The 24,500-nt window shown below is 48.9% G+C and overlaps 1 protein-coding gene across 2 annotated transcripts in view; it reads left to right on the top strand.

Annotated features, from left to right (window-relative positions):
- Nucleotides 1-23,043, top strand: part of LRRC20 (leucine rich repeat containing 20) — a 123,715-nt gene extending 100,672 nt beyond the window's left edge. For both annotated transcript variants that reach the window (XM_036736588.1, XM_036736587.1), the window contains exon 5: nucleotides 19,121-23,043. In XM_036736588.1, the coding sequence (XP_036592483.1) occupies nucleotides 19,121-19,269 (149 nt within the window). In that variant the 3' untranslated portion in view covers nucleotides 19,270-23,043. The remainder of the gene's footprint in view (nucleotides 1-19,120) is intronic.
- Nucleotides 23,044-24,500: the final 1,457 nt, after the last annotated feature.

Below are 24,500 nucleotides of genomic sequence, written 5' to 3'. Positions count from 1 at the left end.
AATTATTTTGTTTCCTCTGTGTATAATTTGTATTTACTTTATGGGAGTGAGTGCCTGTTGTTTCCTTCCAATAGGATGTAAGCTCCTTGAGGGCAGGGATTATTAAGGTTTAATTCTGTGTATTCTCATTGCCTAGTATGGTGTTGGAGATACTTAATACCAGTTTGTTGAATGAATGAAAACCTGTGGGTAGACACCAGTACTGACCCTGCCTCTGTCATTGTCCTTAGCAACTTAACTCTCTCATTACTTGGGTCAGCAAAGGGAAGTGAGGAGTCCAGGAGTGTTGTGAAGGGAGGTGGTGTGGAGAAGTGAACAGAGCCCTATTTCATAAGATTTAGAGCTTGGAGGCTCTAGGATCCCTGATTTAGAGTCTCTAGAGGCCTTAGGCTCATCAGGTCCAGCCCAGCTTTACCAGTGAGGAAGCTGGCCCAGAATGAGGAATGCCCTCGGGCACTGGGAGCAGAAACACATTTCAAGAAAGCTCCTGGGATTCTTGCACCAGCACTTCCCACCACAGCACTGGAGGGATTCTTTACTGGGCTTGGGTTGGGCCAGATAGCCTTGGCAGGCTTTTCTAGCTCTGCAGTTCTGGGATATGCCTTTCCAGTCTCCTCCCCTCCCCGCCCCGTCCCCGTTCTTTTGTTTTTTTTTACAGGTCAGGAGACTGAGGCCCAGAAAAGAGACATGGCTTGTCCAGGATCCCAAAGTGCATTAGGACTAGAATTCCAGACTCCCGCTTCCCAGTCCAGTACTCTGTCTTACAGACCAGTTGGCCTCAGTGAAGTTCAAGGCATGTCAAATTAGCAATTAGGAGCCACATTACCCCCTGGTAAACTGCTGAAAGAAGGCTGATTAGCTGAGCTCAGGGAGCGTAGTATATGAGCTCCAGCCTCGAGGCAGGGTTTTGATCCACCTTGGCTGGACACGAGGCTGTGGGCTGGAGAGGCGAGGCAGCAGCAGGGCCTGGCGTTGCCAGATCTCCTGGTCCAGTGCAGCAGGATGGCGTCCCTGAGTCAGGACTCCCATTTTCTTCACTCGTGCGCTCTGTAGGTGTTGGGGTGCTGGGCTGGCAGCTGGCTCGAGAGGGAGGGGCGAAGCACTGATGGTCCATTGCTGCTGCTGTTGTTTTTCCTACCAGAAGCCCTTGTCAGGCTGGACAGAAGCACCCCAGGGCACGCCTGCTTTCTTTTGCCCCGGGAGCCTGGGCCTGCCAGCAAAAGGGATGCTTCTGGTGGGGGAGGCAGAACCTGGAGAGAGCAAAGCCCCCATCAGGTGGACAGCTCAGGCCCTCTGATCTCCTTCCTGAACCACTGACAGAGGCAGCATGACCAAAGAAGGCCAGGATTGTGATCGTGAAGACAGAAGCTGTGACGTAGTCAATTCTTCTGAAACTTTCTGTCCTTTCTCCCCTGCTGCCACTCAGTGTCCTCTTATGATAATAATAGATTGAGAACTGGAAGGAGCCAAGGTCATCCAGATCAAGCCCCATCATCTTATGGTTGGAGAAACTGAGGCCAGAAAGTAGCTTGTGTAAGGTCATACAGGTAACAGGCCAGAGGTGGGATTTGAACCCCGGTCCTCTGACTTTCCCACTGTATTATAGCTCTCACACTTCTACATAGCATCACCTCACTTAAGTCTCATGAAAAAAATCCCAGAGGTCAGTGGCAGCTAGCTGTCCTTCTTCTTCCTGTTTTATGGCTCTAGGCTTTGGCCATCATCACACAGGGGCAGGGCAGGGCTCCTCACTCCTTGGCCAGATGTCTTTTCCCTCTACCAGGTATGAGGCCAACCAAAGGCCAAATCGCTCTAGACCCTGTCACCCACCTTGTCACTGTCAGCCTGCTTGTTGCCTGCTCCAGAGGAGAGGTGAAGAGACCTGACCAGGGTCACCCAACCAGGATGTGACAGGGCGGGACTTGAATCCAGGTCTCCTTGACTCCAGCCACGGCTAGCCCTGTCTGCTCTGTCATGATGCCCTAAACACCTCCAGAGTCATGGTTGGTCATTTGGGCTCCTTTGTTCACAGGGGATCACAGGCTCATACGTCTAGTGTTGGAAGGGGACCAAGAGGCCCTTGAGTCCACCCCCCCCCCCATTCTAAAGGAAACTGAGGCCCAGGGAAGTGAAGTGACCCGGCCAGGGTCACACAGGTGGGATTTGAACTCAGGTCCTGGGACTGCAAATTGAGTACTCTTTCTATGCTCCTGATCTGCCTTAGGAGATGGCTTCCTGAGCTGTTATGGCCAATACCTCTCCTACCTGATAGTCCGCCTCCTGCCGGGCCCTTTCCCACTCAGGGAGGCTTGTGCTCGGTTCATCTTCAGCCTCTACTTGAAGACTCTGCAGTTACTAGTGCTCCCTCCCTCCCGCCACGGAGAACCCAGAGTCTTCTCCATGCTGCAGTCAGCCATAAGAGAATGGATTTGGTAGAAAGACAGGCCTCACTGCTTGTGTGTGCTCAGCATCTTTGTTCTGTCTCCTGGGACAGCTCTGTAGTAGAGGTGCCAGGGCATCGAGTGCCTAGGGAGCCTCAGCTTCCCCATCTGTACAAGGGGGATAATACCTGTGGTAGCTGCCTCACAGTGTGCTGAATGATGACGATGGTGGTAACTCACATTTATGTAGCACATACTGCACGCAGGCACTGTGGTAAGTGCTTTACAGTTATCATTCGATCCTCACAGCAGTCCAGGGAGGTGGGTGCTATTAGTGTCCTCAGTTTACAGTTGAAGAAACTAAGGCAGAAAGAGTTTAAGTGACTTGCCCAGGGTCATTCAGCTAGTTAGTGTCTGAGGGGGATTGTGAACTCAGGCCCAGTGCTCTATCTGCTGTACCACCAGCTGGCATTGGTACCTGAAGAAAGAACTCTGAAGAGAGGCAGCCCACCATAGTGGAGAGAGGGCTGGACTGGGAGTCAGGAGACCTAGGTTCAGATCCCATCACTAGCCTTTTGATCCTGGGCAAGTCACTTAAATCTCTCCGGACCTCAGAGAGTTTGCGCTTGACGACCCCTTAGGACCTTCCTGCTCTAAATCTGTGAGCCTGTGACTTTGAAGCCCCAAGACTTGGTTGGATTCAGATGGTCCAACTCTGCCACTTCTCACTACACAACCTTGAGCAAATCCTTCGACCTCTCTGGGTCTCAGCTTCCTCATCTTTAAAATGAAGAGACTGGACTCCTTGGACTCTAATGGCCCTGGCAGTTTTCAGCTGATGAGCTTGGCTCTGTTTGTCCTGGCGGCTCTAGTTTGAAAACATTCACTGGCACATTCTTGCTTGCAGGCGCAGGATAGGCACCAGACTGGACAGGCCTCCCAGAGGCTAGTAACAGCCCTCCAGGAAGTGGCTCCATAGAAGATGGGAGACCTTGGTGAGTTGGAGGCATACAGCCTGCATATAGAGCAGGGGCATCAGTGCACAGCCACAGAGCAGCAGTTAGGCCGCATGAGGAGTGAGGTCCAGAAAGGAATAGCCACCAGCACAAGGGGATGAAGCGTGTCTTGGGCAGCCAGAGCCATCGCTGCTAGCACGTATTCCCTTTGGAAGAACCTGAAACTTCTCTGAGCAAAGAGCCTTTTGCACGCTTGGTCTCTTACCAGTTGCCAGGAATCATTCTTGTCACATACCCAGAGGTAAATTCACATCAAATCACAAGCCCCCTGAGGAGCCCGGATACTCATGTGGCCTCTGCTTTCAGGACACAAATTACAACAACGCCAAAAATAATCTAAAAAAAACCTGTGAAGCAGGCAGTGAAATTATTATTATACTTTTTTACAAATGGGGAAACTGAGGCTCCGAGAATTTCAGTGGCTCGCTCAGAGGCACAAAGCTCATGAGCATCAAGGAGGGGTTTTGCCCACAAACCCAGTGCGTCTGTTACAGTGAACCAATATTGAGGATTTTTAAATCTTCCAAAATGTTTTCGTTTATGGTTGTCTCTGACTTAGCACAGTTTGTGCCACCTCCTGCATCTATAGGATGGCCTGGGTGGAGTTCAGACAGAAACGGTTCTAGGACAAGTTAGTATGCCATTGTTATTCTGTGATGTTTAATATTGTGTGGATTATTACAGGGTAGATAAGATGACTCCTTCTTATCTTTGAATTAAAATTTTGGTATAAAGGCTTACTTACTCATATACTTACTCATATACTCCTTTATCAGCTCGAGTACTGAGGGGTCTATGGAATGACATAAGCTTCCTCCTGGTCCCATAGGATTTTCATTTGTTCTTCTAGGTCTCTCTGTTTTTAATATATTTTCATTGATATCTTTTGTTTCTATGTAGCCTACATTTGCCAGGGTCCTTTCCCCACCCCCTCCCAGAAAGCTGGCCCTTATAACAAAGAATTCTAAAAGAGAAAGAGAAGAAAAAAATCAGCAAAACCAACCAGCACATTGAAAAAGATTGGACTTGATATGCAATGTTCTGCATCCACAGCCCCTCACTTCTGCAAAGGAGTCTGGGAGGTGGGGAATAGAGGAGGGCCGTCTTCTCAAATCTCTTCTCTGGAGCCAACCTTGTTCTTTGTCTTTTTGAAATACTCAGTTTTGATTGTTTTGTGGTGGTCCTTTCCATTTATTTTGTTGTGATCAAAACATGTATTTATTTTTGTGTCTATTTTTTAAAATAATATATCATTTTTCCCTAATTATATGTAAAGACAATTTTAAAGATTTTTTTTTTAGTCTAAAGCATATATCGAGCCCCTACTATGTGCCAGGCACTGTGCTAAGCACTGGACATAGAAAACTGGAAACAGCCCCTGCCCTCAAGGAGCTCATATTCTAAACAGAGAAACAGCAGGCCAGCAGCTGGCCCAAGATGAGGCGAGGCATGCCGGACACCGGCACTGAGGGGGCTGGGCAGAGGTGAGACAAGAGGCACCGGCACTGAGGGGGCTGGGCAGAGGTCTCTGGCAGCACCAGTGTGGGGATTGTTTTCCTGGCTTCGGTTACTTCATGCATTGGTCTATGTTCCTCTGTGGCTGTCACATTCATGCATCATAATACTCCATTATGCTTATGTACTGTAATTTGTTTAGCCAGTCCCCAAATTAATGGGCATCTCCTTTGTGTTGCTACAAACGTTTTAGTTCACATGGAGATTTTCTTTTTGTCCCTATATTCTGGAAGCTTTTCATTCTCTGTCTTTTGGTAATGATGTGTATTCAGTATGACAACCTATTTTGAAAAGGCCATATGTTGATTTTTATGGATTAATGTTGCACCCAAATGCTTGAAGCCAACAGTTCTGTCCAGGATGATTCTCTGATTGTAGAACACTTTCTTTGTTGCGTTCTCAAGGATGTTTCGGGTTTGAATTTGTTGCTTGGCCTGCTACATTATAAAAGTTTCTGGTGTACAGTTCTAGCCTCCTGATCATTTTGTTCCAGATATTTTCAAAGAAGAAATATCAGTACTGTACTCTGGGTTTAACCAGAGACACTTTTTATTCCTTTATAATTATTCTAAATGAAAGCATTGTTCTGTTTGAGAGAGAAATGTCCAAACTAACAGAGGCCCCTAATGCCCCAGGGAATGTGTTTCCAACATAAGACATGTTTGAAGGAATCTTGAACTAGGGAAATAGGAAAGGATGATAAAACCTGGTTCCAGATGTTTTATCGTATTGGAAAAGAAAGATTGACATTTTCTTCATTAATCTAGAACAATCATCACTTAATCTCGAAGAATAATTTTCCTAAAGCTGATCAATCCCTCATGCCCATTCCCTTCAGTGGCTCATCTCTCTTCCCCCACCCCATCCTTATGTCGGGGGCAGGTCATCTGAAGTAGTCAAAAAGATCTCTTCCTGTTTTTTAGGAGGATTGTTCTCTCAGTCCCTTTGAGGGAGTAGGGGCAAAGGCTCTTAAGTGGATCAGTCAAGAGTCCCTCCTGCTTGTCTTTATCTGGTCACCAGCTGATGAGGACAGAGGGGAGCAGGACATAGTTTCTGGATAGAGAAAAATTGAAAAGGATTTCCCTTTCAGATTAGTTCAAAGGCTTCAGACCAGATACATGTAAAATGCTTTCCTAACATTTCTGAAAGGGAGGAGAGAAGGTGTTTTGTCTGCTTCTGATGTATCCAGTGGATACTAAAGTTTTGCAGCCTGCAGTGGTTTTTGCCCAGTTTGCGCTGTTTCATTGCAAAATCTTCCTTGATTAGTAAATCCTGGGTCCTTGAAGACGCGTTTGGAAATTTCAGGTGGCTAATGACGTGATCCTAAATTGCTATAATAAGCCTCTTTATTTCCATAAACAAGTCTGCATGACTCAGCCCTTCTTTGTCAGCAGGTTGTTGGGAGAGTTCCTTTGTATGGCTCTCCTGGAGGGCTTTTGATTCCGTTCTTGCACCTCAGCCATACCATAGGCTGATTCACCTGGACATCCCCCCCTTTGGGGTCTGTTCAACAAAGACAGTAGCATGTACCAGTTGTCAGCTTTTGCTGTGGCTTTGTAGAATGAGATCTGTTTGTTCCAGACATGTATTAACCACCTACCGTGTGCAGGATTTCCTGATCTCTTGGGAGAATAAAAATGGTAGGTGACCCAAAGGGCAGTGGAGATGCGGGCATGAGTGGGCCGCAGCATGCATGGGTGACCCCTGCACAAGAAGAGCCTCAGGAGATGATTTGTCCATGATCGATGTTAGAAGCAGGATTTGAAACTAGGTCATCCGGACTCTAAGACTGGCCTGGAAGCAGAACAATTAAGGAAGCTATTACCACAGTCCAGGTGGGAGATAATGAAAGTTTGGAAATAGGGTGGGTGTCTTGTGAGTGGAGAGGAAAAGAGAGTCACGGGAGGGGTTTTAAAGGGAGAATCTGTAAGACTTGGCAAGTGATTGAATGTGAGATGGATGGTGAGGGAGAGGCAAAGTCAAGGGTGTCTCCGAGGTTATGAGTCTGAGCTGCTGCTGTTGCCTTTGACAGAAGCGGGACCGTTCGGAGGCGGTCTGGGGAGAAAGACATTGAATTTGATTGGACTTGGCGAGTTTGAGATGCTTGTGCTGGAGGTGGCCAGCAGACATCTATCCTACCCTAGGACATCTGGGGACACATTGTACAGGGTCTCTGACCTGAGAAGGAAAAAAATTAAATGTTTGTTTTCACTAGTCTCTAACTGAAATTTATCATTTCCTTCAGATCTTTAAGAATAGTATTCTAAGAATAGTATTCTATAGGCTTCATCAGCCTGTCACAGGCATCCACGACACAAAAAGGTTATGAGCCCCTGGTGACATAAAGAGATGGGGGGGGTGCAGTATAGAGGAGTTTGTTAATAAGAAGCAGAGATCCTGGAGGGCAGAGGGAGACCCTGTCTACACAGAGGTGGAGCTGAGGAGATGGAGGTGGAGGGAAGGTAGTTCATCTCCCTGGAATCTGAATTCAGGGGTAACAGGGGGATAAAGGAACTTGCCAGCCATGGGAAGGGGAGTGGAGTGAGTAGATCAGGCTCCTGCCTTCCAGGGTCCTGTGGTAACTGAATCCTTGTGTGGGTATGGGAGAGGCTTCCTCAGCTTGTCACTTCAAACCCTGGGGAGCAGTTGGTGTAGATTGTGGAAGTGGCAGGAAGTCCTAGCTTGGTGTCTGCTTCAGTAAATACCTGGTGAATGGTTCCACACCCCATGGGACTGAACTCACACTGGACACCTTTTGGGGATGGGGCCAGGGGGAGGATGAGGCACATCCACAAAATAGCCTGCACATGGAGTATACTTGGCTCCGTATCTCTGAGAGCAGAGAAGGTAAGGGATCCGAGGCAAGGGCCGCCCCAGGCATCGCTAGGAGGCAGCCTGATAGAAAGAGCTCAGGGTATCATTGGTGCCCAGCTGCCTAATTTTACAGATGAGGAAACTGAGGCAGAGAGCAATTACGTGGTTTGTCCAAGGTCACAGAGGTCCTAAGTGCTGAGGCAGGTCTGGAGCACAGGGCTTCCTGACTTCCTGATCTCTGGTAGCTTTGTGGTGGATACAGCTTAGGCCCTCTGGTGCCCTCGAGCCAGCCATCCACTTACAGTTTTGTATCATAGGAGAAAACAATGGATGTGGAGTCGAGAGACACTGACTGCCTTGTGACCCTGGGCACACCTCAGGCTCTCTGTACTTCCGTTTCTTCATTCATCAGACAAGAAAGGAGGGCTCTTCCTAAGGCCAAGATTTCCTTCCACCTCCAAGTTCTGGGCAGTACGGTGGGAGCCACACCGGATTTGGGGTTGGGAGAGGACGCCCATCCTGCCTCTGACATTGGGCATGGGTGTGACCTGGGGCCAGGCCCTTCCTCTCTGTTCTGAACAACCTGAAGGCCCCTTCCTGCTCCAAAGTCCTTCCCCTCTCCAGGTCTCTTTCTCCTCTGTGACACAAAGAGTGTGGTTAACATCGAAGGTGCTTTCCAGCTCTAAATCCTCTAATTTGTGATCTGGAAGATGATCATGAGCTCTCTCAGACTTCTCTGAGCCCCTTTCCCAGAACCTCAGCATGGATCATAACTACTTAGTATTATCCACTTGAGATGCAGCTAGGGGGCGCAGTGCATAGAGCACTGGGCCTGAAGTCAGGATGACCCGTGTTCAAATCTGGGCTGTGTGACTCTGGGCAAGTGACTTCACCCTGCTTGCCTCAGTTTCCTCATCTGTAAAATGAGCTGGAGAAGACAATGGCAAACCAGCCCAGGCATCTCTGCCAAGAAACCCCCAGACGGGGTCACGAAGAGTCAGACACGACTGAAGACGACCGAACGATAACATTATTCACTTACTATTTATTCTGTATGTACTTCTTGTCTCCCCCATCACAGTGGAAATTCCTAGTGAATAGAAATTGTTTCATTCATGATGTGTGGTGCATAGTGGGTGCTTAGTGACTGATTGATTGATGGAATTCAGGGGCTTCAGCCTCTAAGGGTTTGGAGTAGGGAGAAGGAAAGAATTAAAAGACTCTTGAGAACTGAGAAGGCCAGTTGGATTGGGAATGGGATGAAGGGGAAACAGAGAGTGAGGACCAAGTGTAGAAGGGGTGAAATCTAATGCAAGAGATGGTAAATGTCAGGAGGAAGTCAGAGCCCGGGTCAGCCATTCAGCCATGAGAGTACCACAGAGGTGGCCAATGAGGACAGTAATTTCCAAAGAAATCTGTGGAGATCTGTTTGTGATTGAAGCATCTTCAGGAGCCAGGAGGACCAGGCCGATGGAGCCTCCTCCTGATTGTGGACCATCTTACCCAGCCACACATGCCACATCTGTCCAGGTTGTTGGTTGGATGGTGAGGGTTGACAAGAAAGGGTTTCAGAGCTCATTTCGTCTGGACCGTCTTAACCTAGGGTTCAAGAACTTTTTAAAAAATATTTTGATAACTGTCTTTAAATATGATTAATTTTAGTCTATCAGCTAGCATTTATTAAGTGCCTATTATGTTGTCAGATGCCTTCAGTGAGGACGAACATTGTATCAAGGTCAGCCTCCATACTGATGGTAAATTCTTCACCTTGAGAAGGCTACAAGCCAAGACCAAAGTGGAGGGAAGGTTGGTACATGATTTTCTGTTTGCAAATGATTGTGCACTCGATGCAGCCTCAGAAGCTGAGATGCAAGAAAGTATGGATCGATTGTCTGCTACTTGTGCTAATTTTTGCCTAACAACACCAAGAAAACACAGGTGCTCCATCAGCCAACACCATACCATCTATATGAGGAACCATCATTTACAGCAAGTGGAGAAGATTTGAATGCTGTGGATAAGTTCACTCACCTTGGTAGTGTACTTTCCAGGGATGTACACATTGGTCATGAGGTTGACTCACACATTGCCAGAGCTAGCTCAGTGTTTGGGAGGCCCTGAAGGAAAGTGTGGGAGAAAAGAAGTATTAGACTGATTACCAAAGTGAAGGTCTGTAGGGCCATTGTGCTGACCTCATTGTTGTATGCCTGTGAAACCTGGACGGTCTACCAGCACCATGTCAGGACACTGAATCGCTTCCATTTGAATCGTCTTAGGAAGATTCTGAAGGTCACCTGGCAGGATAAGGTACCAGACACTGAGGTCCTTACTCAAACTAAACTGCCAGGCATTCAAACTTTACTACAGAGGATGCAACTACAATATGCTGGCCATGTTGTTCTAATGCCAAAGGTACGTTTGCCTAAAAGACTGTTTTATGGAGAACTCTCACAAGGCAAGCGTTCACATGGTGGTCAGAAAAAGTGACACAAAGACAATCTCAAAGTCTCTTAAGAACTTAGGAATTGATTGTGTGACATGGGAGACACTGGCACAGGATTGCTCAGCATGGCATGCCCATATCAGAGAAGGTGCTATGTTCTGTGAGCAAAACAGAATTGAAGTAGCTCAGAAGAAATGCAAGATGTACAAATTTAGAGCATCCACCCCAAATGTTCACAGGAGCTATTTGTGCCTGACCTGTGGCAGAGCATTCCGAGCTCATATTGGTCTCATCAGCTGTAGTCAGACACACTGAAACTTGATTCTAATGTAGAGAACAAAGGACAGCAACCAAACTGTGTGCCAGACACTGTTCGGAGTGCTAGCTCTACAGACAAGGACAGAAACCAGGCCCTTTCCTCAAGGAGCCCACAGTCTGATGGGGGAGACAGCAGGCAAACACAGTGGGCAAACAAGATAAATCCAGGTTGAATTGGGGCTGATCTCATTAGGATTAAGGACTGGCAGAGGCTTCTTGCCAAAGGTGGGACTTAAGCTGAAATGGAAGGAAGCCAGTGAGGGCAGAAGTCAGAGACGAGGCAGGGGACAATTCTGGACATAGGGGACAAGTGGGAATGGAGTGTCATAGTGTCACTGGATTGCAGAGCATGTGGGGTAATGCAGTGGTGAGGGAGCCCCCCCCAGACTGCTTTTGACTTAGAAAACCACCAATTAACATCATCCACAAACGCTTTGGGGTCAGTAGATCCCAAGTTAAGAACCCTTGGTGTAGAAGGGAGCTGAGTCTGGAGAAGGGAAGGCCTTTAGAGGATCCAATCACTTTTTCAAGTATTTCAAGGGTTCTCTGATGATGGAAAGAGGAATTACACTTGTGCTTGGCCTCAATAGGGCACAACTGGGGTCCAGAGGGTAGAACTACCATAGTGCTGGGCACATAGCAAGCAGCACTTGTTCACTGGTTGGTTGGTTGGTTGGTTGTTGGTTGGATGTTTCAGAGAGGCAGATTTAGGTTTGATGTAAAGAAACTCTTCTGAATGATCAGAACTGGCCAACCTCAGGAGATAATGAGTTTCCTATCACTGGGAGCTCTTTGAGGAAAAGTTTGGCAACCACTTGGTAGGTGGAGGAGAGAGTAATGAAAGGAGCCCTGGGATTGATGTCAGAGGTTTGTGGCTGACACCTGGTTCTGCTACATGTGACCTTGGGCAGGTAACTTCTCTTTCTGCTCCTCAGTTTCCTCATGGTATCCATGACAGGGCAGTTGTGAAGGCTTGACTCCTGCGCTTCCTGACCTTTACTTAGCTATGGGCCCCTGGCAGGGATGGAGTGTTCTTTCAGAAGCCATCCAAGCCTCTGTAAACAGCATCATCGGCTTTGGAACTAGAAGAGACATCAAAGTTTATCTGATACAATCGCTCTGTTTTACAGGGGAGGAATCTGATCACCCAGGTGGGCAAGGGACTGTGACCAGTAGCATCAGAGGCAGGGCTTTGCAACCCCAAGCCCAGCTCTCTCTCCATGGCACCCATGGGAGACATTATGTCCGGTCCCAGATGCCTCATTTTAGAGGAAGGCATTAACAGGCATAGAATGAGAGGGGGATGACCATCCTAGATCTGTGCATCCAGAGGCAGCTCTGGCCCGAATTCACACAGATTCATAACTGCAAAGAGACATGGAAGGTGAGAGCAAGTTAGAATGACACATCACTTTGGACAGCACTGATGATGCCTATTAGAGGTCTCTGGGCCTCAGTTTCTTCATACGTCAGATAGAGATAACAATGTCCACCCTTCCTACCTCACAGGGATATGCTATATAGCTGGACATGGCTGATGATACAATATGACATTACATGACTGTATGTATTACGTGGCACCTGGGTGGGCCGTGAATCTAGTATTGGACTTGAGTTAGCAGATGAGTGCTAACAGGATTTGGTGTGACCCTTTCAGGGTTGTAGTGAAGAATAAAACTCTCTCTTGGTGAGAAAGGGCTTTCAAAGCTAAAAGCTCTGATCAAATGCAGATGATTGTTTCAACAATCCAGCTAGCAGCTGCTGTGGGGGTGAAAAACCAACAGAAGCCCAACAACAAGAATGCTGCCAAAGCCCAGGTTCTTTTGATCTGCTTTACTAAGGAAAGCAACGTTAAGGGGTTAACAATCTTATTTCAATCCAACGTACAGACATCAGTCACTTAGTTCAGGGGAAAAAGCCAGCACCCTGAACTTCAGAGCAAATTCAAATACAAAGATACATTAGAAACAGACCAAATCACAATTCATAGTTACCAAGAAAACCAAGTCCGGACATCCAGGCAAGCTGGAGGGCTCTTAACTACAGCTGCCCAGAGTCTCCACATCAGTACGCCACCAAGAGGGAGAGCCCTGAGCAAATAGCTCTGTCTTCTCTTCTTATACCGTTTCAGACGTCATCAAACGTCATCTGAAAGAGCAGAACTTAGGCTCCTATGATTGGCTCTTCAGTTAGCACGTCCCCTTAGTACCCTGGGAGCTTCACACCCACATAGGCTTAGCACCTAATAGGGGTTTGGGCCTGGGGCTTAGCACCTAGCAAGACTCAATGAAATATACTGAATTAATCAAAGGAAATAAAAGCCAAACTCTTCAAGGGCACTTGTTTGAGCTGAGTGCTAAGAGCCCATTTTGCTTACCAACACAATGATTAGTTTTGTCAAAAAGAGACCAAGCAGATCTTAGAGGGTAAGAGCCCAGGGACAGCTGAGGCCTGGGGGAGACTGACACTTCTGCCCCCTGGGGACCTGGAATGAAGGAGCACAGGCAGAGGCCAAAGGGTCTAGGCACTGGGTCCCAGCATCTGTGCCCCAGCTGGGTCATTTTGGTTTGATGACTTAAGTCACCTGGTATCCAGGTAAAGCCCATTCAGACTTGGGCCCTGCAGCTCACCTCCTGGGTGACCTTGAGTAAGTGACCTGGCCTTTCTTGGTCTTCAGTTTCCTTTGTCAAATGAGGGGGTTGGCTCTCTCGGGCCTCTCCCAACCCTGACATCTTAAGTCCAGGAAGAGGTGAGCTAGGGTCGTTTGACATGTTGGAGCGTGGGGCCTTCAGCTGCCTTGGCCCATGCTGTTCACTGCCACGCCAACTGATTGCCAATTAAAACACTGCTAACAATAAGAATGTTTTTGGATTAGCCCTTTTCCCCCAGAAATTATTGGATAACAGAGCTGAGCCCAGCATAACCAGTACCTTCTCCACAGGCCTCCTTTATATTCTGTTCAGCTCAGCTACTGTTTTGGGGGCTTTTCTAATTTTAATAGTCTTTATTCATTCAGCTGTATTTCCCTCCCCCCCTCCACTTCCCTTTGTGTAAAGAACAGGAAAAATTCACAGAACCCCAGGAGAGGCAACTGAAAAGGGAGGCCACCTCATTCAGTCTTCTCAGTTAAGATGCCACATGTTGAGAGGTGTCTGGGGTGGCAGGTAGAGAGAGGCCTAGAACTAGATCAGTGTCCCACCTCAGACACTTAGCAGCAATGTGAGTGACCCTGGGAAAGTCACTTAACCCTTTGCCACCTGAGAATCTATAGCCTTCAAGGCTTCTTCCAACTCTAAATCAGTGAGCCTTCATAGTATCTATTAACTGCCTACTATGTGTTAGGCACAGTGTTAGGGGTACAAAGAGAAAAATGATTTTTTTTGTTTTTTCATTAGTTTTCTTACAGAAATGAATTCCTCCCCCCAAAGAGCTTACTTTCTATTGAGAAGATAGGATATATATACGAATTAGTCAATACAAAGTTTATACAAAATAATTTTGAGAGAGAGAGAGCGCACTAACAGGCAGGGGAATCAGGAAAGGCCTGTTGGATAGGTCTATACCAGAAGAGATCCAAGAAAGGGGGAAAGGAGCTCTGTGTGTGTGTGTGTGTGTGTGTGTGTGTGTGTGTGTGTGTGTGTATACACGCAGTCTCTGGGACTGTTTCATTTTGTCATTTCTATCTTTGTATCCCCCACACGTCACATGATGCCTCACAGGGGAAGAAGGTAGAGGGAAACACAACCTGTGCATTTTAAATAAAAACAAACTATATACAAGTAATTGGAGGGGGCGGGGCAGGAAAAGCTTCTGAGGTCTCTTCCAGTTCTAGAGCTATGATCCCATAATCCTCTAATGCCTTGAAGCGACAGGGACTGGACCTCTGATTTCACTAGTGAAGGGAGTTCTGGTGACGAGTTCAAGCCCAGCAAGGTGACAGGACCTCCCAAGGTCACACAGCCAGGATGTGACTTTGGCAGGTCTTCTTGACAGAGGCCAGCTCTCTATCCACATTTGCCTTTTTTTTTTTTAATTTTCAGTTCCACATTCTCTTCCTCCCTCCACCCCTCCCATACCCATTGAGAAGGCAAGAAATACAATATATGTGAAGTCATACAAAACATATTTCCATATTAGTTGTGTTTCAGAAGGAAAAAAGCAAGAAAAAATAAATTTTTAAAAGTATACTTTGTTCCGTATTCAGACTCCATCAGTTCCTTCTCTGGGGCTAGATAGCATTTTTCATCATAAGTCCTCTGGAATTGTCTTGGATCATTGTATTGCTGAGAATAGCTGAGCCATTCACAGGTGATCTTTGTTACAGTATTGCTGTTACTATGTACAGTGTTCTCCTGGTTCTGCTCACTTCACTTTGCATCAGTTCATGTAAGTCATCCCAGATTTTTCTGAAACCATCTTGCTCATCATTTCTTATAGCATAATAGTATTCCACCACAATCCTGTACCACAACTTGTTCAGGCATTCCCCTCAATTTCCAATTCTTTGCCACCACAAAAAGAGCCAATAGACATATTTTTGTACACGTACGGCCTTTTCCTTTTCCTTTTATTTCTTTGAGGTACAGACCCAGTAGTGGTATTGCTGCATCAAAGAGTATGCAGTTTTATAGCCCTTTGGGCATCATTCCAAATTGTTGTCCAGAATGGTTGGAACAATTCACAACTCCACCAATGATGTATTAGTGAGCCTATTTTCCTCCATCCTCTCCAACGTGGCATCTTCTTTTTTATCATCTTAGCCAATCTGATAGGTGTGAGGTAGTACTTCAGAGTTGTTTTAATGCGCATTTCTCTAATAGATAAGGATTGAGATACTATTGCCTTTCAATAAAGACCATATGATATTCTGTAACACGACTGACACTTGAACAAGGTGGTGGCATTTGAGCCAAGACAGCTTGGACAAAGGGCAGGAGACTAGAGATCGAATGCCGTGTCTAGGAAGTAAAGTAAGAATAGATGAATGGAATTTGTATTTATTTTCTCTTTCATCCGAGGAGCCAAGCCAAGCAAGTCTAATCCCTCTTCCATATGAAACTTTTCACTTTATTGAAGACAAATTTCATCTCCCCCCAAGTCTTCTCTTCAGGCTTCACAGTCTCTTAATTTTTTCAACCAATATCTCTGGGGCATAATTTATAGTTACCCCTCCTCCCCCCTCCCAGCTTGTCCAACGTCCTTCCTAGAAGGTAAGTCCCAGAACTTTACCCAGGACTGCAAGAGTAGTCTTGGCAAGGCAGAGGACCCTGTGATTCTGTTAATGGAGTCTAAAGTCACATCCACTTTGGGGGCTTCCATGTCAATTCATATTGAGTATGGAATCCACTGAAAACCCTGGGTCCCTTTAACAAGGACCATCCCCAACCCACATCCTGTGCTGCTGCTGCTGCTGCCGTCCTGGGATTTGTTTGGGGTTGGTTTTTGAATTGTATACTTTTTTGTTCCGAACTTAACAAACAAAATAAGATGGACATTTCCATATATGTGTATATGTATCTATGAGTAGGTAGTAGGACACTGCTGAGTAGGACTTTACGCTTATCCCTTTTAATTTTCATTTTATTAGATTTGGCTCATCTTTTTAACCTGTCAAGGTCTTTGCAGATTTTCAGTTTAGCTAATCCCTCCCAGACCCCTGCGGTGTGTAGGGGTGACAGGCACGCCATCTGTGCCTTCCCTGAGACACTCTCCAGGTCAGCGCACCCCTTCTCTGCTGCCCCCATGGTTCACTGCCTTTATTCTTGATCTGGGCAGCCAGGTTGGCACAGTGGGCGGTGCTGGCCTTGGAGTCAGGGAGACCTGCGCCTTCCTCAAACGCTCATCTCAGTTGATCCTCACGATCACTTTGGGAGGTAGGTGCTCACGTATCCCCATTTTACAGAGGAAGAGACTGAGGCAGGCATCGGGTAAGTGACCTGTGAGGGCTCACAGGGCTCCAAGATGTGGGAGGCCAGATTCCTGGGCTGGTCTGCCTGATGCCAGGCTCAGTGCTCTGTGCACTATGGCGCCACCTAGTGCTGAGGATAATAGTAGCATGCACTTCACAGGCCTGTTTGAGAAGTCAAATGGAAGAATACATGAAATGTGGTTTGTAATCCTCCAGGTGCTATGTAAATGTGAGCTGTTATTTTCAGATGACCCTTCAGCCTGTTTCCTCATCCTTAAATGGCCATGATAACTCTGTCCAGGGTTGTAATGATGTCTGCAGTCCTGTAAAAACATTAGCTGTGCTTGTTAATGAGGAGAGACAGCCTAGACAGGGCGTCAGAGAGACAGGCTGTGTGACCACGGGCACGCTCCAGAAACCTGGAGGAAAGATCCCTAGGCTGTTGCCCTGGCCTTCTGGTAGTGAGGGGAAGCCCAGCCGACAAGTGGGGAGGTTTGGAACAAAACAGCGTCAGCTCTCTGCACTGGGTGGAGAAAGCCCCAGCTCTTGCAAAACCTCATTTTCTCTCTTGTTCCAAACCAAATAAAATCGGTATCATTTCTCCTTTGGCTCATTGGCACCCCCACCCACCCCCTCTCTGCAGAGTTGGCCTGTTCAAGGCCGGCCCCACAGTCCCCCAGATGCATTAATTACTTAATATAGAACACCTGCCCCTACCCCCACCCCACCCCCGGCACAGATAGCAGTGACAATAGTGTTAAAACTGAAAAGGATCCCAGAGATCCTGCAGTCTGGGCCCTATAGGCAGGCAGGCAGCTGGCCTAGTGGAAAGAGCCTGTAAGTCTGTCCCAGGACCTCAGGCAGACCACGTCCCTTCTCCAGAACTCAGTTCCTCCATCTGTGACAGGTTCGATGCTTTCGAGAATGGCTTCCACCTCGAACATTTTGTGTTTCCAAGGCCCCTTTTAGCATAAGAGGGCAAGGATGACCTGATTTTTGTCTTTATGTCCATAGGTCCCCCCTCCCCAGTCCCCATCCCAGCTGAGCTCAGGATAGCCAGTAACAGAGACTTAGTACATGTTTGTGAATGGAACTAGAGGCAGTGTCAAAGAACCCCTTCCAGATGCCTCCTTCAGTGTTTCCTTCCTTTGGGACCTGGAGCAAGAAAGGGCTTCAGTTTCTTTATCTGTAAAAGGAGGGAGTTTGGCTAGCTGACTTCTGACATTTCTTCTAGGGTCCTATGGGTTAAGTCATCTATTACTCGGGCCTTGTCCTTCCAGGCTCTGCTTGAAGGCCCTGCCCCCCTCACTTGGATACTCTGTTTCTGGGGCCCCTCCCCTGCTCTCTGGCATTCTTGTGTTCTCTGCCCAGCACGGTTTTCAGTTCTCTACATCCTCTTGAGACACATTGTGCTACTTGTCAGTTACTGGATTGAGGGCACCACTGGGGACAGTGCTCAGGTGAGGGAGCTGGGCTTAGTTGTTGCTTTACCACCAATAAATAGAGCATAAGAGACAGAGGAGGCTGGGGCAGCCCTCACTCTATCTGCCGAGGAGGTGTCTCTTTTAAAGCTCCCCTTCAGCTCTCTGGGTTCCTGCCTCTATTATTTCTATCAGAGTTTCCTGACTGGCCTGTGTCCCTCTTTGCATCAGAGCCGCCGAGAGCTTGTCCACTCTTTGGGAGAGAGGCAATTAGTGAGTCTGAGCTGTCTGGCTCCGAGAGATGAAGTGGGGAGTGGAGAAGGTACCAGTCACCAGCAGAGCTGGTGGGCCCTGAGTGAGAGAGCCCTAATTGAGTGTTCTTGGCCACGTCCAGGCAGATGAATCCAGATTAGGTGTTTGAGGCGCTAATGGATGTTCCTGTTACCTGGGCCTAATTCCTGTTCCTTTGTGACTTGGCAGAGAGGGCCAGGGGCCATTGTCCCCAGCTCTGCCTCCCTAAGACTTGGGTTCAGATCCTGTGCTGTGCTCTTTGACTACCTGTGACCTTGGTCCAGGGGTTCTTAACCTTCTTTGTATCAGAGATCCCAGTGGCAGTCTGGTGAAACTCATGGCCCGCTTCTAAGAATGATGCTTTTAAGTGCATAAAATAAAATCATTACATAGGAAACTAGTGACATTGAAGTACAGCTACCAGTTAAAATAGTTTGTAGGCCCCAGGTAAAGAACGCCCACCATAGACCACTCACCCTCCCTAGGCCTTGTTCCTGATTTGTCCGTGAATGGGATGGACTTGAACTCGAAGAGTCATTTCATATTTTCCTCTCAGAAAAGGTGTTGATGTCTCTCGTTTTCCCATCACCTTCATTTCAGAACGCGCCTTCTCTTTCCTACCCAGTGAGACATCCTTTATAGCAGAATAAAAAGAAGCCGGCTCCTCAGACTAATTTAGTGCATAAGGGACCGCAGAGGTCATTTAGTTCCACCTCCTCATTCTACACACAAGGAAACTGAGGCCCGGAGAGGTTTCGTGACTTGCCCAAAGTTGGGATTGGAAGCCAGGTCGAAGTGCAGCCGTCATTCCACTGTAGCCAGTCTGATAGTGTGTCCCCACCCTGGAGAGTCATTGTCTCGTATTCTAAGATTCTTTTCAGTTCTAAAACCTATTGTGCCTGTGCTGCTGGACGGTCTGACCCCAGCAGTGACCAGAGGGCGGCACCTGGACTTCCCAGGGATATCGGGGTTCATCGGATCCCGGAGTAACGTGTCTCCCCTCTCCCCGACAGATGTCCCCGTGGAGAAGCTGGCCGCTATGCCATCGTTGAAAAGTGTGAACCTCCGGCTCAACCCCCTGAACGCAGAGGTGCGAGTGATTGCCAAGCCACTCATCAAGTTCGACCTCCTGATGTCCCCAGAAGAAGGCCAGAGCAATTGAGTGCAGTAGGGCTCAGGCTTGACTTGGCTGGACCCGCTTCCAGAGGGGCAGGACTGAGGATGCCTGGCGCCTGGACCCTAGCGGGAACTCCAGCAGATGCCTCCCCTGCAGCCTCTATGAGGGGCAGGGTGGGCTGTGGAGTCATTGGGGGAGGGGAGGCCATGGTGGGGGGGGGAGATGGGAGGGATTACAGCATTTACAAGACGAGTGTGTTAGCATTGTAGCCAGACCCCAGGAGCAGTGGTGGAGGAGATGGTCCGATGGAGGGAGGGGTGCCTAGGCCGGGTTCTGTTTTCTGGGCTCTGACTCTGGTGCCACCAGGAAGTGGCTGGTTCCCTGTGCTGGCCTCGAGCCTCATCTGGCAGAAAGGGAGAACTTCTCCCTTGTTATCAGCTTCTCCTGCCCAACGTGTTAGGAGGAGGGAAGCTCCAGGAAGGAGCTGGTGACTCCAAACCTATGAATGATCCTCTCTGAAGAGTCAGGGGGTGTGGAGGAAAATGTCCTGGGGCCTCTCTGCAGCACTTCTGGCTGTAGGCTTGCGGCTGTACCCCTGGGCTGAAATGGTCCCCAGGGCTCCAGGCCCTGCCCCTCTCCCTGCCCTTCTGACCACACTGGGCTCTTGTGAGGAAGGTGCTTAGGGATCCTTTTGGCACTTCTGAGAACAGAGCTGTTAACCCATCTGTCTCACTCCCTTTGCTCAGCCCAAAGGGACTGCTGCTGGGTCTCAGTGCTCTAGTCTTTTCTTGCTGCTCTCAGCTCATGGTTGACTCCTTCCTGCCCAAAGCTCACACACCCAGGCTAGTCTAGAAGGGAAAAATAAGATCACAGGATTTAGGGCAGAAGAGGCCTTGGGCCTGATCTAGTTCAGCCTCTCATTTTACAGAGGGGCAAACTGAGGCCCACAGGCTAGTGACTGACCCATGGTCACATAGGGAGTGAGTGACTGGGCTGTGTTCTGGGGTCCTAGGCCCTGGAACTGGAAGGTGACTCAGAACCTCAAGAAAACAGGCCCAGAGAGAGCACATAGGTGGTGAATGGCAGAATTTGAACCCAGGACCTCCAGCTCCAGGCCAGAAGAGCTGCCTCCGAGCCTGCCTAGATTGTCCTCTTGCTTTGGTGTGGACGGTGCAGGAGCAGGGGAGGGTGCTCCAGCGGTCATCCCTTACATCCTCCAGCCTTTCAGGTTTCAGGGATAGGAGGTGGCAGCACTGGCCAGTGTACTGCCTCCGTGCCTCAAGCCGTGGTCACTGAGAGTCCCGGGGGACTTCTGGCCTGGGGGCCTGGGTACATCACTGGTCTCACTCAGGCTCATCGGGCTAATACCTCCCTAGTATTTCACAGGGCTGTTGTGAACCTCAGAGATCATTAGTAAGCATCTGCGTGCCAGGCTCTGCACATCACGGCCCTGCCCTCGATGAGGGGGCATGAGCTCTGGGGAGGTGAGTACACAGAGAAGTCTATGCAGAATACATACAAAGTAAATAGAAGGTGATGGGGGGCACGAGCGGCTGGAGGAGGGGCCAAGGACAGCCTCATTTAGGGGGGCACCTAAGCAGCTGAGGTGAGCAGGGAAAACCTTCCAGGTATGGGGCACAGCCTGGGCAAAGTCCTGGCAACAGGAAGAGGTATAGGGAGTGCTCTGCAAACCCTGGAGCACTGTATAAGGTCTGTGATCAGCCACAGCATCCTCCCCACCACCATTAGATACACTCCCACAGCATTACAGCTGCTCAGATGTGCCTGACCCCAGATGGAGGTAATTAAAGGGGCCGACCATCTGACCATCCTCCCTGCCAGCGGAATGATGACCCCCAAGGCAGGCTGTCCCTAGGAGTCCTGACTAGTGACCTGTCACTTCCAGGGCGGGGGTTGGGGGCCCAGGCTGCTTGGTGAATGCTCCTGGTGTGGAGAGCCTTCAAAGCCTTTGAGCCCTAGCTCTAGCGTGGTGACCAAGGACAAGTTATTAGCTTCTCTGAACCTCAGTATCCCCCTCACTAAAATAGAGGTCATCAAACACCTTTGAAAACCTTCCAGATCTCCAGAAAGGGGAGCTGTTCAGTCCTAAATCCCCATGAGGCAGGGAAGGGCAGTGGTCCAGAACCCCCAACTCTTACCCTCCTTCCATCTGCTTTTCAAGTGAATTTGGATGTGAGGCCTCCCTGAGAATGGACCCAGTGTGGCCTCCATACCCTTTAATGCACCTGCCTGCCCATCTCCCCACACTCTGGGCCACAGCTCTTCCTCCTTCTCCATCACCAAGTGCTAGCCCCAGAATGGCCCCAGGCCCACTGGGAGGGCCACTTGAGGATCCTGGTCGTTGTGAGCCATTGGCTTGGGGGCATAGCCAGGTGCCCCCAGGAGGAGAAGAGTATCATGGGCTATTGATGGGCACTCCCTCTGACACGCTTCCACCCCAAGCTCTGCATCAACTTCTACGCTCACTTCCCCAAGCACTCTTTCTTTATTGATCTCCAGAAACTTGCCAGAGAATCTGATGGGGCTGTGGTCCTGGTGGTACTGTTGTGAGGAGCAAGGGGTCGGGGGCATCCCTGAGCCCAGGACACAGCCCAGACCTCTGCTCTCTGCAGTCCTAATCCCAGGAGTCTTTCTCCTTAGGGCCTGCCCACCCCTGACTTACTCTGGTCAATGCCAAGACTCCTGCCTTCTGATAGCCCCTCAGTATCTCCCCACTCTTCACAAATTCACTCCAGAATCACCCCCCCACACACACACACACACATTGTTGCTCTCTGTCCTCACACTTCTGTCCTCTGCCTTTATCCCTGAACCACTAGACCAAAACCACAGTTCACTTGTTCCTAGGACCATTGGAATGTATGCTCCCTGAGAGCAGGGCCTGGGTTTTGGTTTTTGTATTCTTGGTGCTTAGCCCAGCATCTGGCACATAGTAAGTACATGCTGACTGTTGACTGCCTTCCAATTTCTGCCTCCGTACCTTTTAACACATCTGCCTGCCTGCCTGCCCCACTCTGAGCCACAGCTCTTCCTCATCGCTCCATCTCCAGGGCCTAGCAGGTGAGGCATAAAGGGCAGCAGATTTGGAGGCAGCATTCCATTTCTGTCACCTTGAGGACATACCTTGGCCTCGGTGTACTCATGTGTAACCTGAGGGTATTGAACTTGATGGCCTCCAAGCTCTACAAGTGCTGTCTTCCTAACCAGGCTGACCTGAGCCAAGAATGCTGGGAACAAGCCAGGAAGAAGAGCCTGGTTCCTTCATGGGCTCCACAAGTGAGGGGAGGCAGGTGTACCCAAAAGGACTGTGGGTGGGAGTGTGACAGAGGAGGGGTCCAAGGCGGGGCTCTGGGCGCTGGGGTCAGTCTGGTACGGACGCCTGTGCTTTTCACCGAGGCTGAGAGCATGAGGTTTTAATACATGAGGAGCAGCCCCTCAGTTTGGAGATAGAGGAACTAGGGGAAATGAGTTATCCAAGACCACGTGGGCAAGTTTGCCTGAAGTCGCCATATCTACACCTTTGTCCACTGCGCCACCCAGCCCTGGCTTCCAGGGTGGCCCGCCCAGCCACATGCACAGGCCTTGTGCAGCGCACCCCTGGCTAGGCTCAAGGATGTGAACTTTGGTCTCCACATTCTGCTGGGGAAGTTTTACTGTGGAAAATGAAATTCCTGCCTTGATAACTTATGAAAACTTGGCCAGAGAAGCCTTTGGTCTAAAAAAAAAACCCAACCTGTGACGTGAAATGTGCTTGGTTAGTTTTGGGTTTGCAATAAAGGACATGTTGATCTCACCTGAGCAGTGACTGGTTTGGGGGTGGTGTCTAGGTCTTTCGGTTAGACTGAGCTCCTCGACAGCAGACACTTGTCTTTTACCTTTTTGTATCCCCAGCACTTAATACAGTGTCAGCACATAGCAGTAAATATTTATTGGCTGACTGTCTCCACCTGGCACAGACTACCTGCAGGGCCAGGACCCAGGAATCTCACCTGAAGAATGCATGCCCTGCTGTTTTTGTTCAGAGAGGAAGAGATTGGCCCCGGGGACTTGGGATGATTGGGAGGAGTCAGAAGACACCCCCCCGCCCCCCGCTGCGCCCCACCCCTGCCCCGCTCCAGCCAAAGCAGCACCCTGACCAGTGCCTGAAATACCACCATTTGGAGATCCATCCCTTTGGGTTAAGCGGTGTCCTCTCTCTACAGTTCTTAAAATGCCGCTAACTCTTAGAATGGATGAAACATTAAATTCCTAAAACCCTTGTTTGGATTCATTTTAAACCAGAGAGGCCCTGTACTCTAGGGAAGGAGTCACAGCCTGGGACTCCAGAACCTTGGTTCCAGTGCTGCCCTCAATTAGCTGTATGTGTTTGGTCAAGTGCTCTCCCCTCCCTGGGCCTTAGTTTCCACATCTGTCAGTGAGGGGAGCTTTGGGACATGAGGAAGCCAGATTCAGTGATCTCCCTGGCCACTTAGAGCTATGGAAATTCTAGAGCTTCAGCTTATTCCACGCCAGGGCAGATAAGGCACCTCGATGGCACTGGGTCCTGATAGGGGAGCAGCTAGCCTCGATGCCCAGGATGTCCTCACTCCAGAGCAGACTCACCCCCACCCCATTCTCTGTCGAACATGGCTAGTAGCCCCCCAGGTCCCTGAGCTGTTACAAGGCCGCCCAAGGCTGCTGACTTCGGGTCTCCCAACTTCCCTCTTTATGGCAAAGCCTGGCTCCCTGGGCTAATTCATGGGACAGGGCATCACCCCAAATCCTCCGTGACCAAGTGTTTCTGGGTTAGCCTCTTCACCAGATTTTTCTTGCCCTGAGCACTTCCAGAAAATCTTTCATGAACAGTTTAAATGTTGAAACCTTGTTTGTGGGACCTTGAGTCACAGATTTAGGGATCACAGAGACCCTGGAGCCTAAACCCCTCATTTTACTGATGAGGCCCAGGGAAGATGAGTGACTCAACCAGGGTCACAAAGCAGTAAGAGACAGGATTCAGACTCGGGTCATCTGAGTATAAATCCAGTGTCCTTGCTGCTATATTGTACTGATTTTCCATACTGCCAATGATCTGTTCCTTTTAAGCCAATTGTGCCTTATTTTTTTTTTTCAGTGACTAGGCTTTCATACCTTCACCAAAGTCCTTGGTGCTTCCTTGTAGTATTGAAGGGACCCTGGGTTCTTAAAGGTTGTGCCAGGGTGGGTCAAGTGATGGCTGGTCCAACCAAGCTGCTAAGGCTGGGAGTACAGACCGGATA

This window comes from Trichosurus vulpecula, chromosome 8 (assembly GCF_011100635.1).
Source record: "Trichosurus vulpecula isolate mTriVul1 chromosome 8, mTriVul1.pri, whole genome shotgun sequence".
Lineage (NCBI taxonomy): Eukaryota > Metazoa > Chordata > Mammalia > Diprotodontia > Phalangeridae > Trichosurus > Trichosurus vulpecula.
Note: the sequence above shows the minus strand (reverse complement) of the source record. Positions and strands in the feature narration are given on the sequence as shown.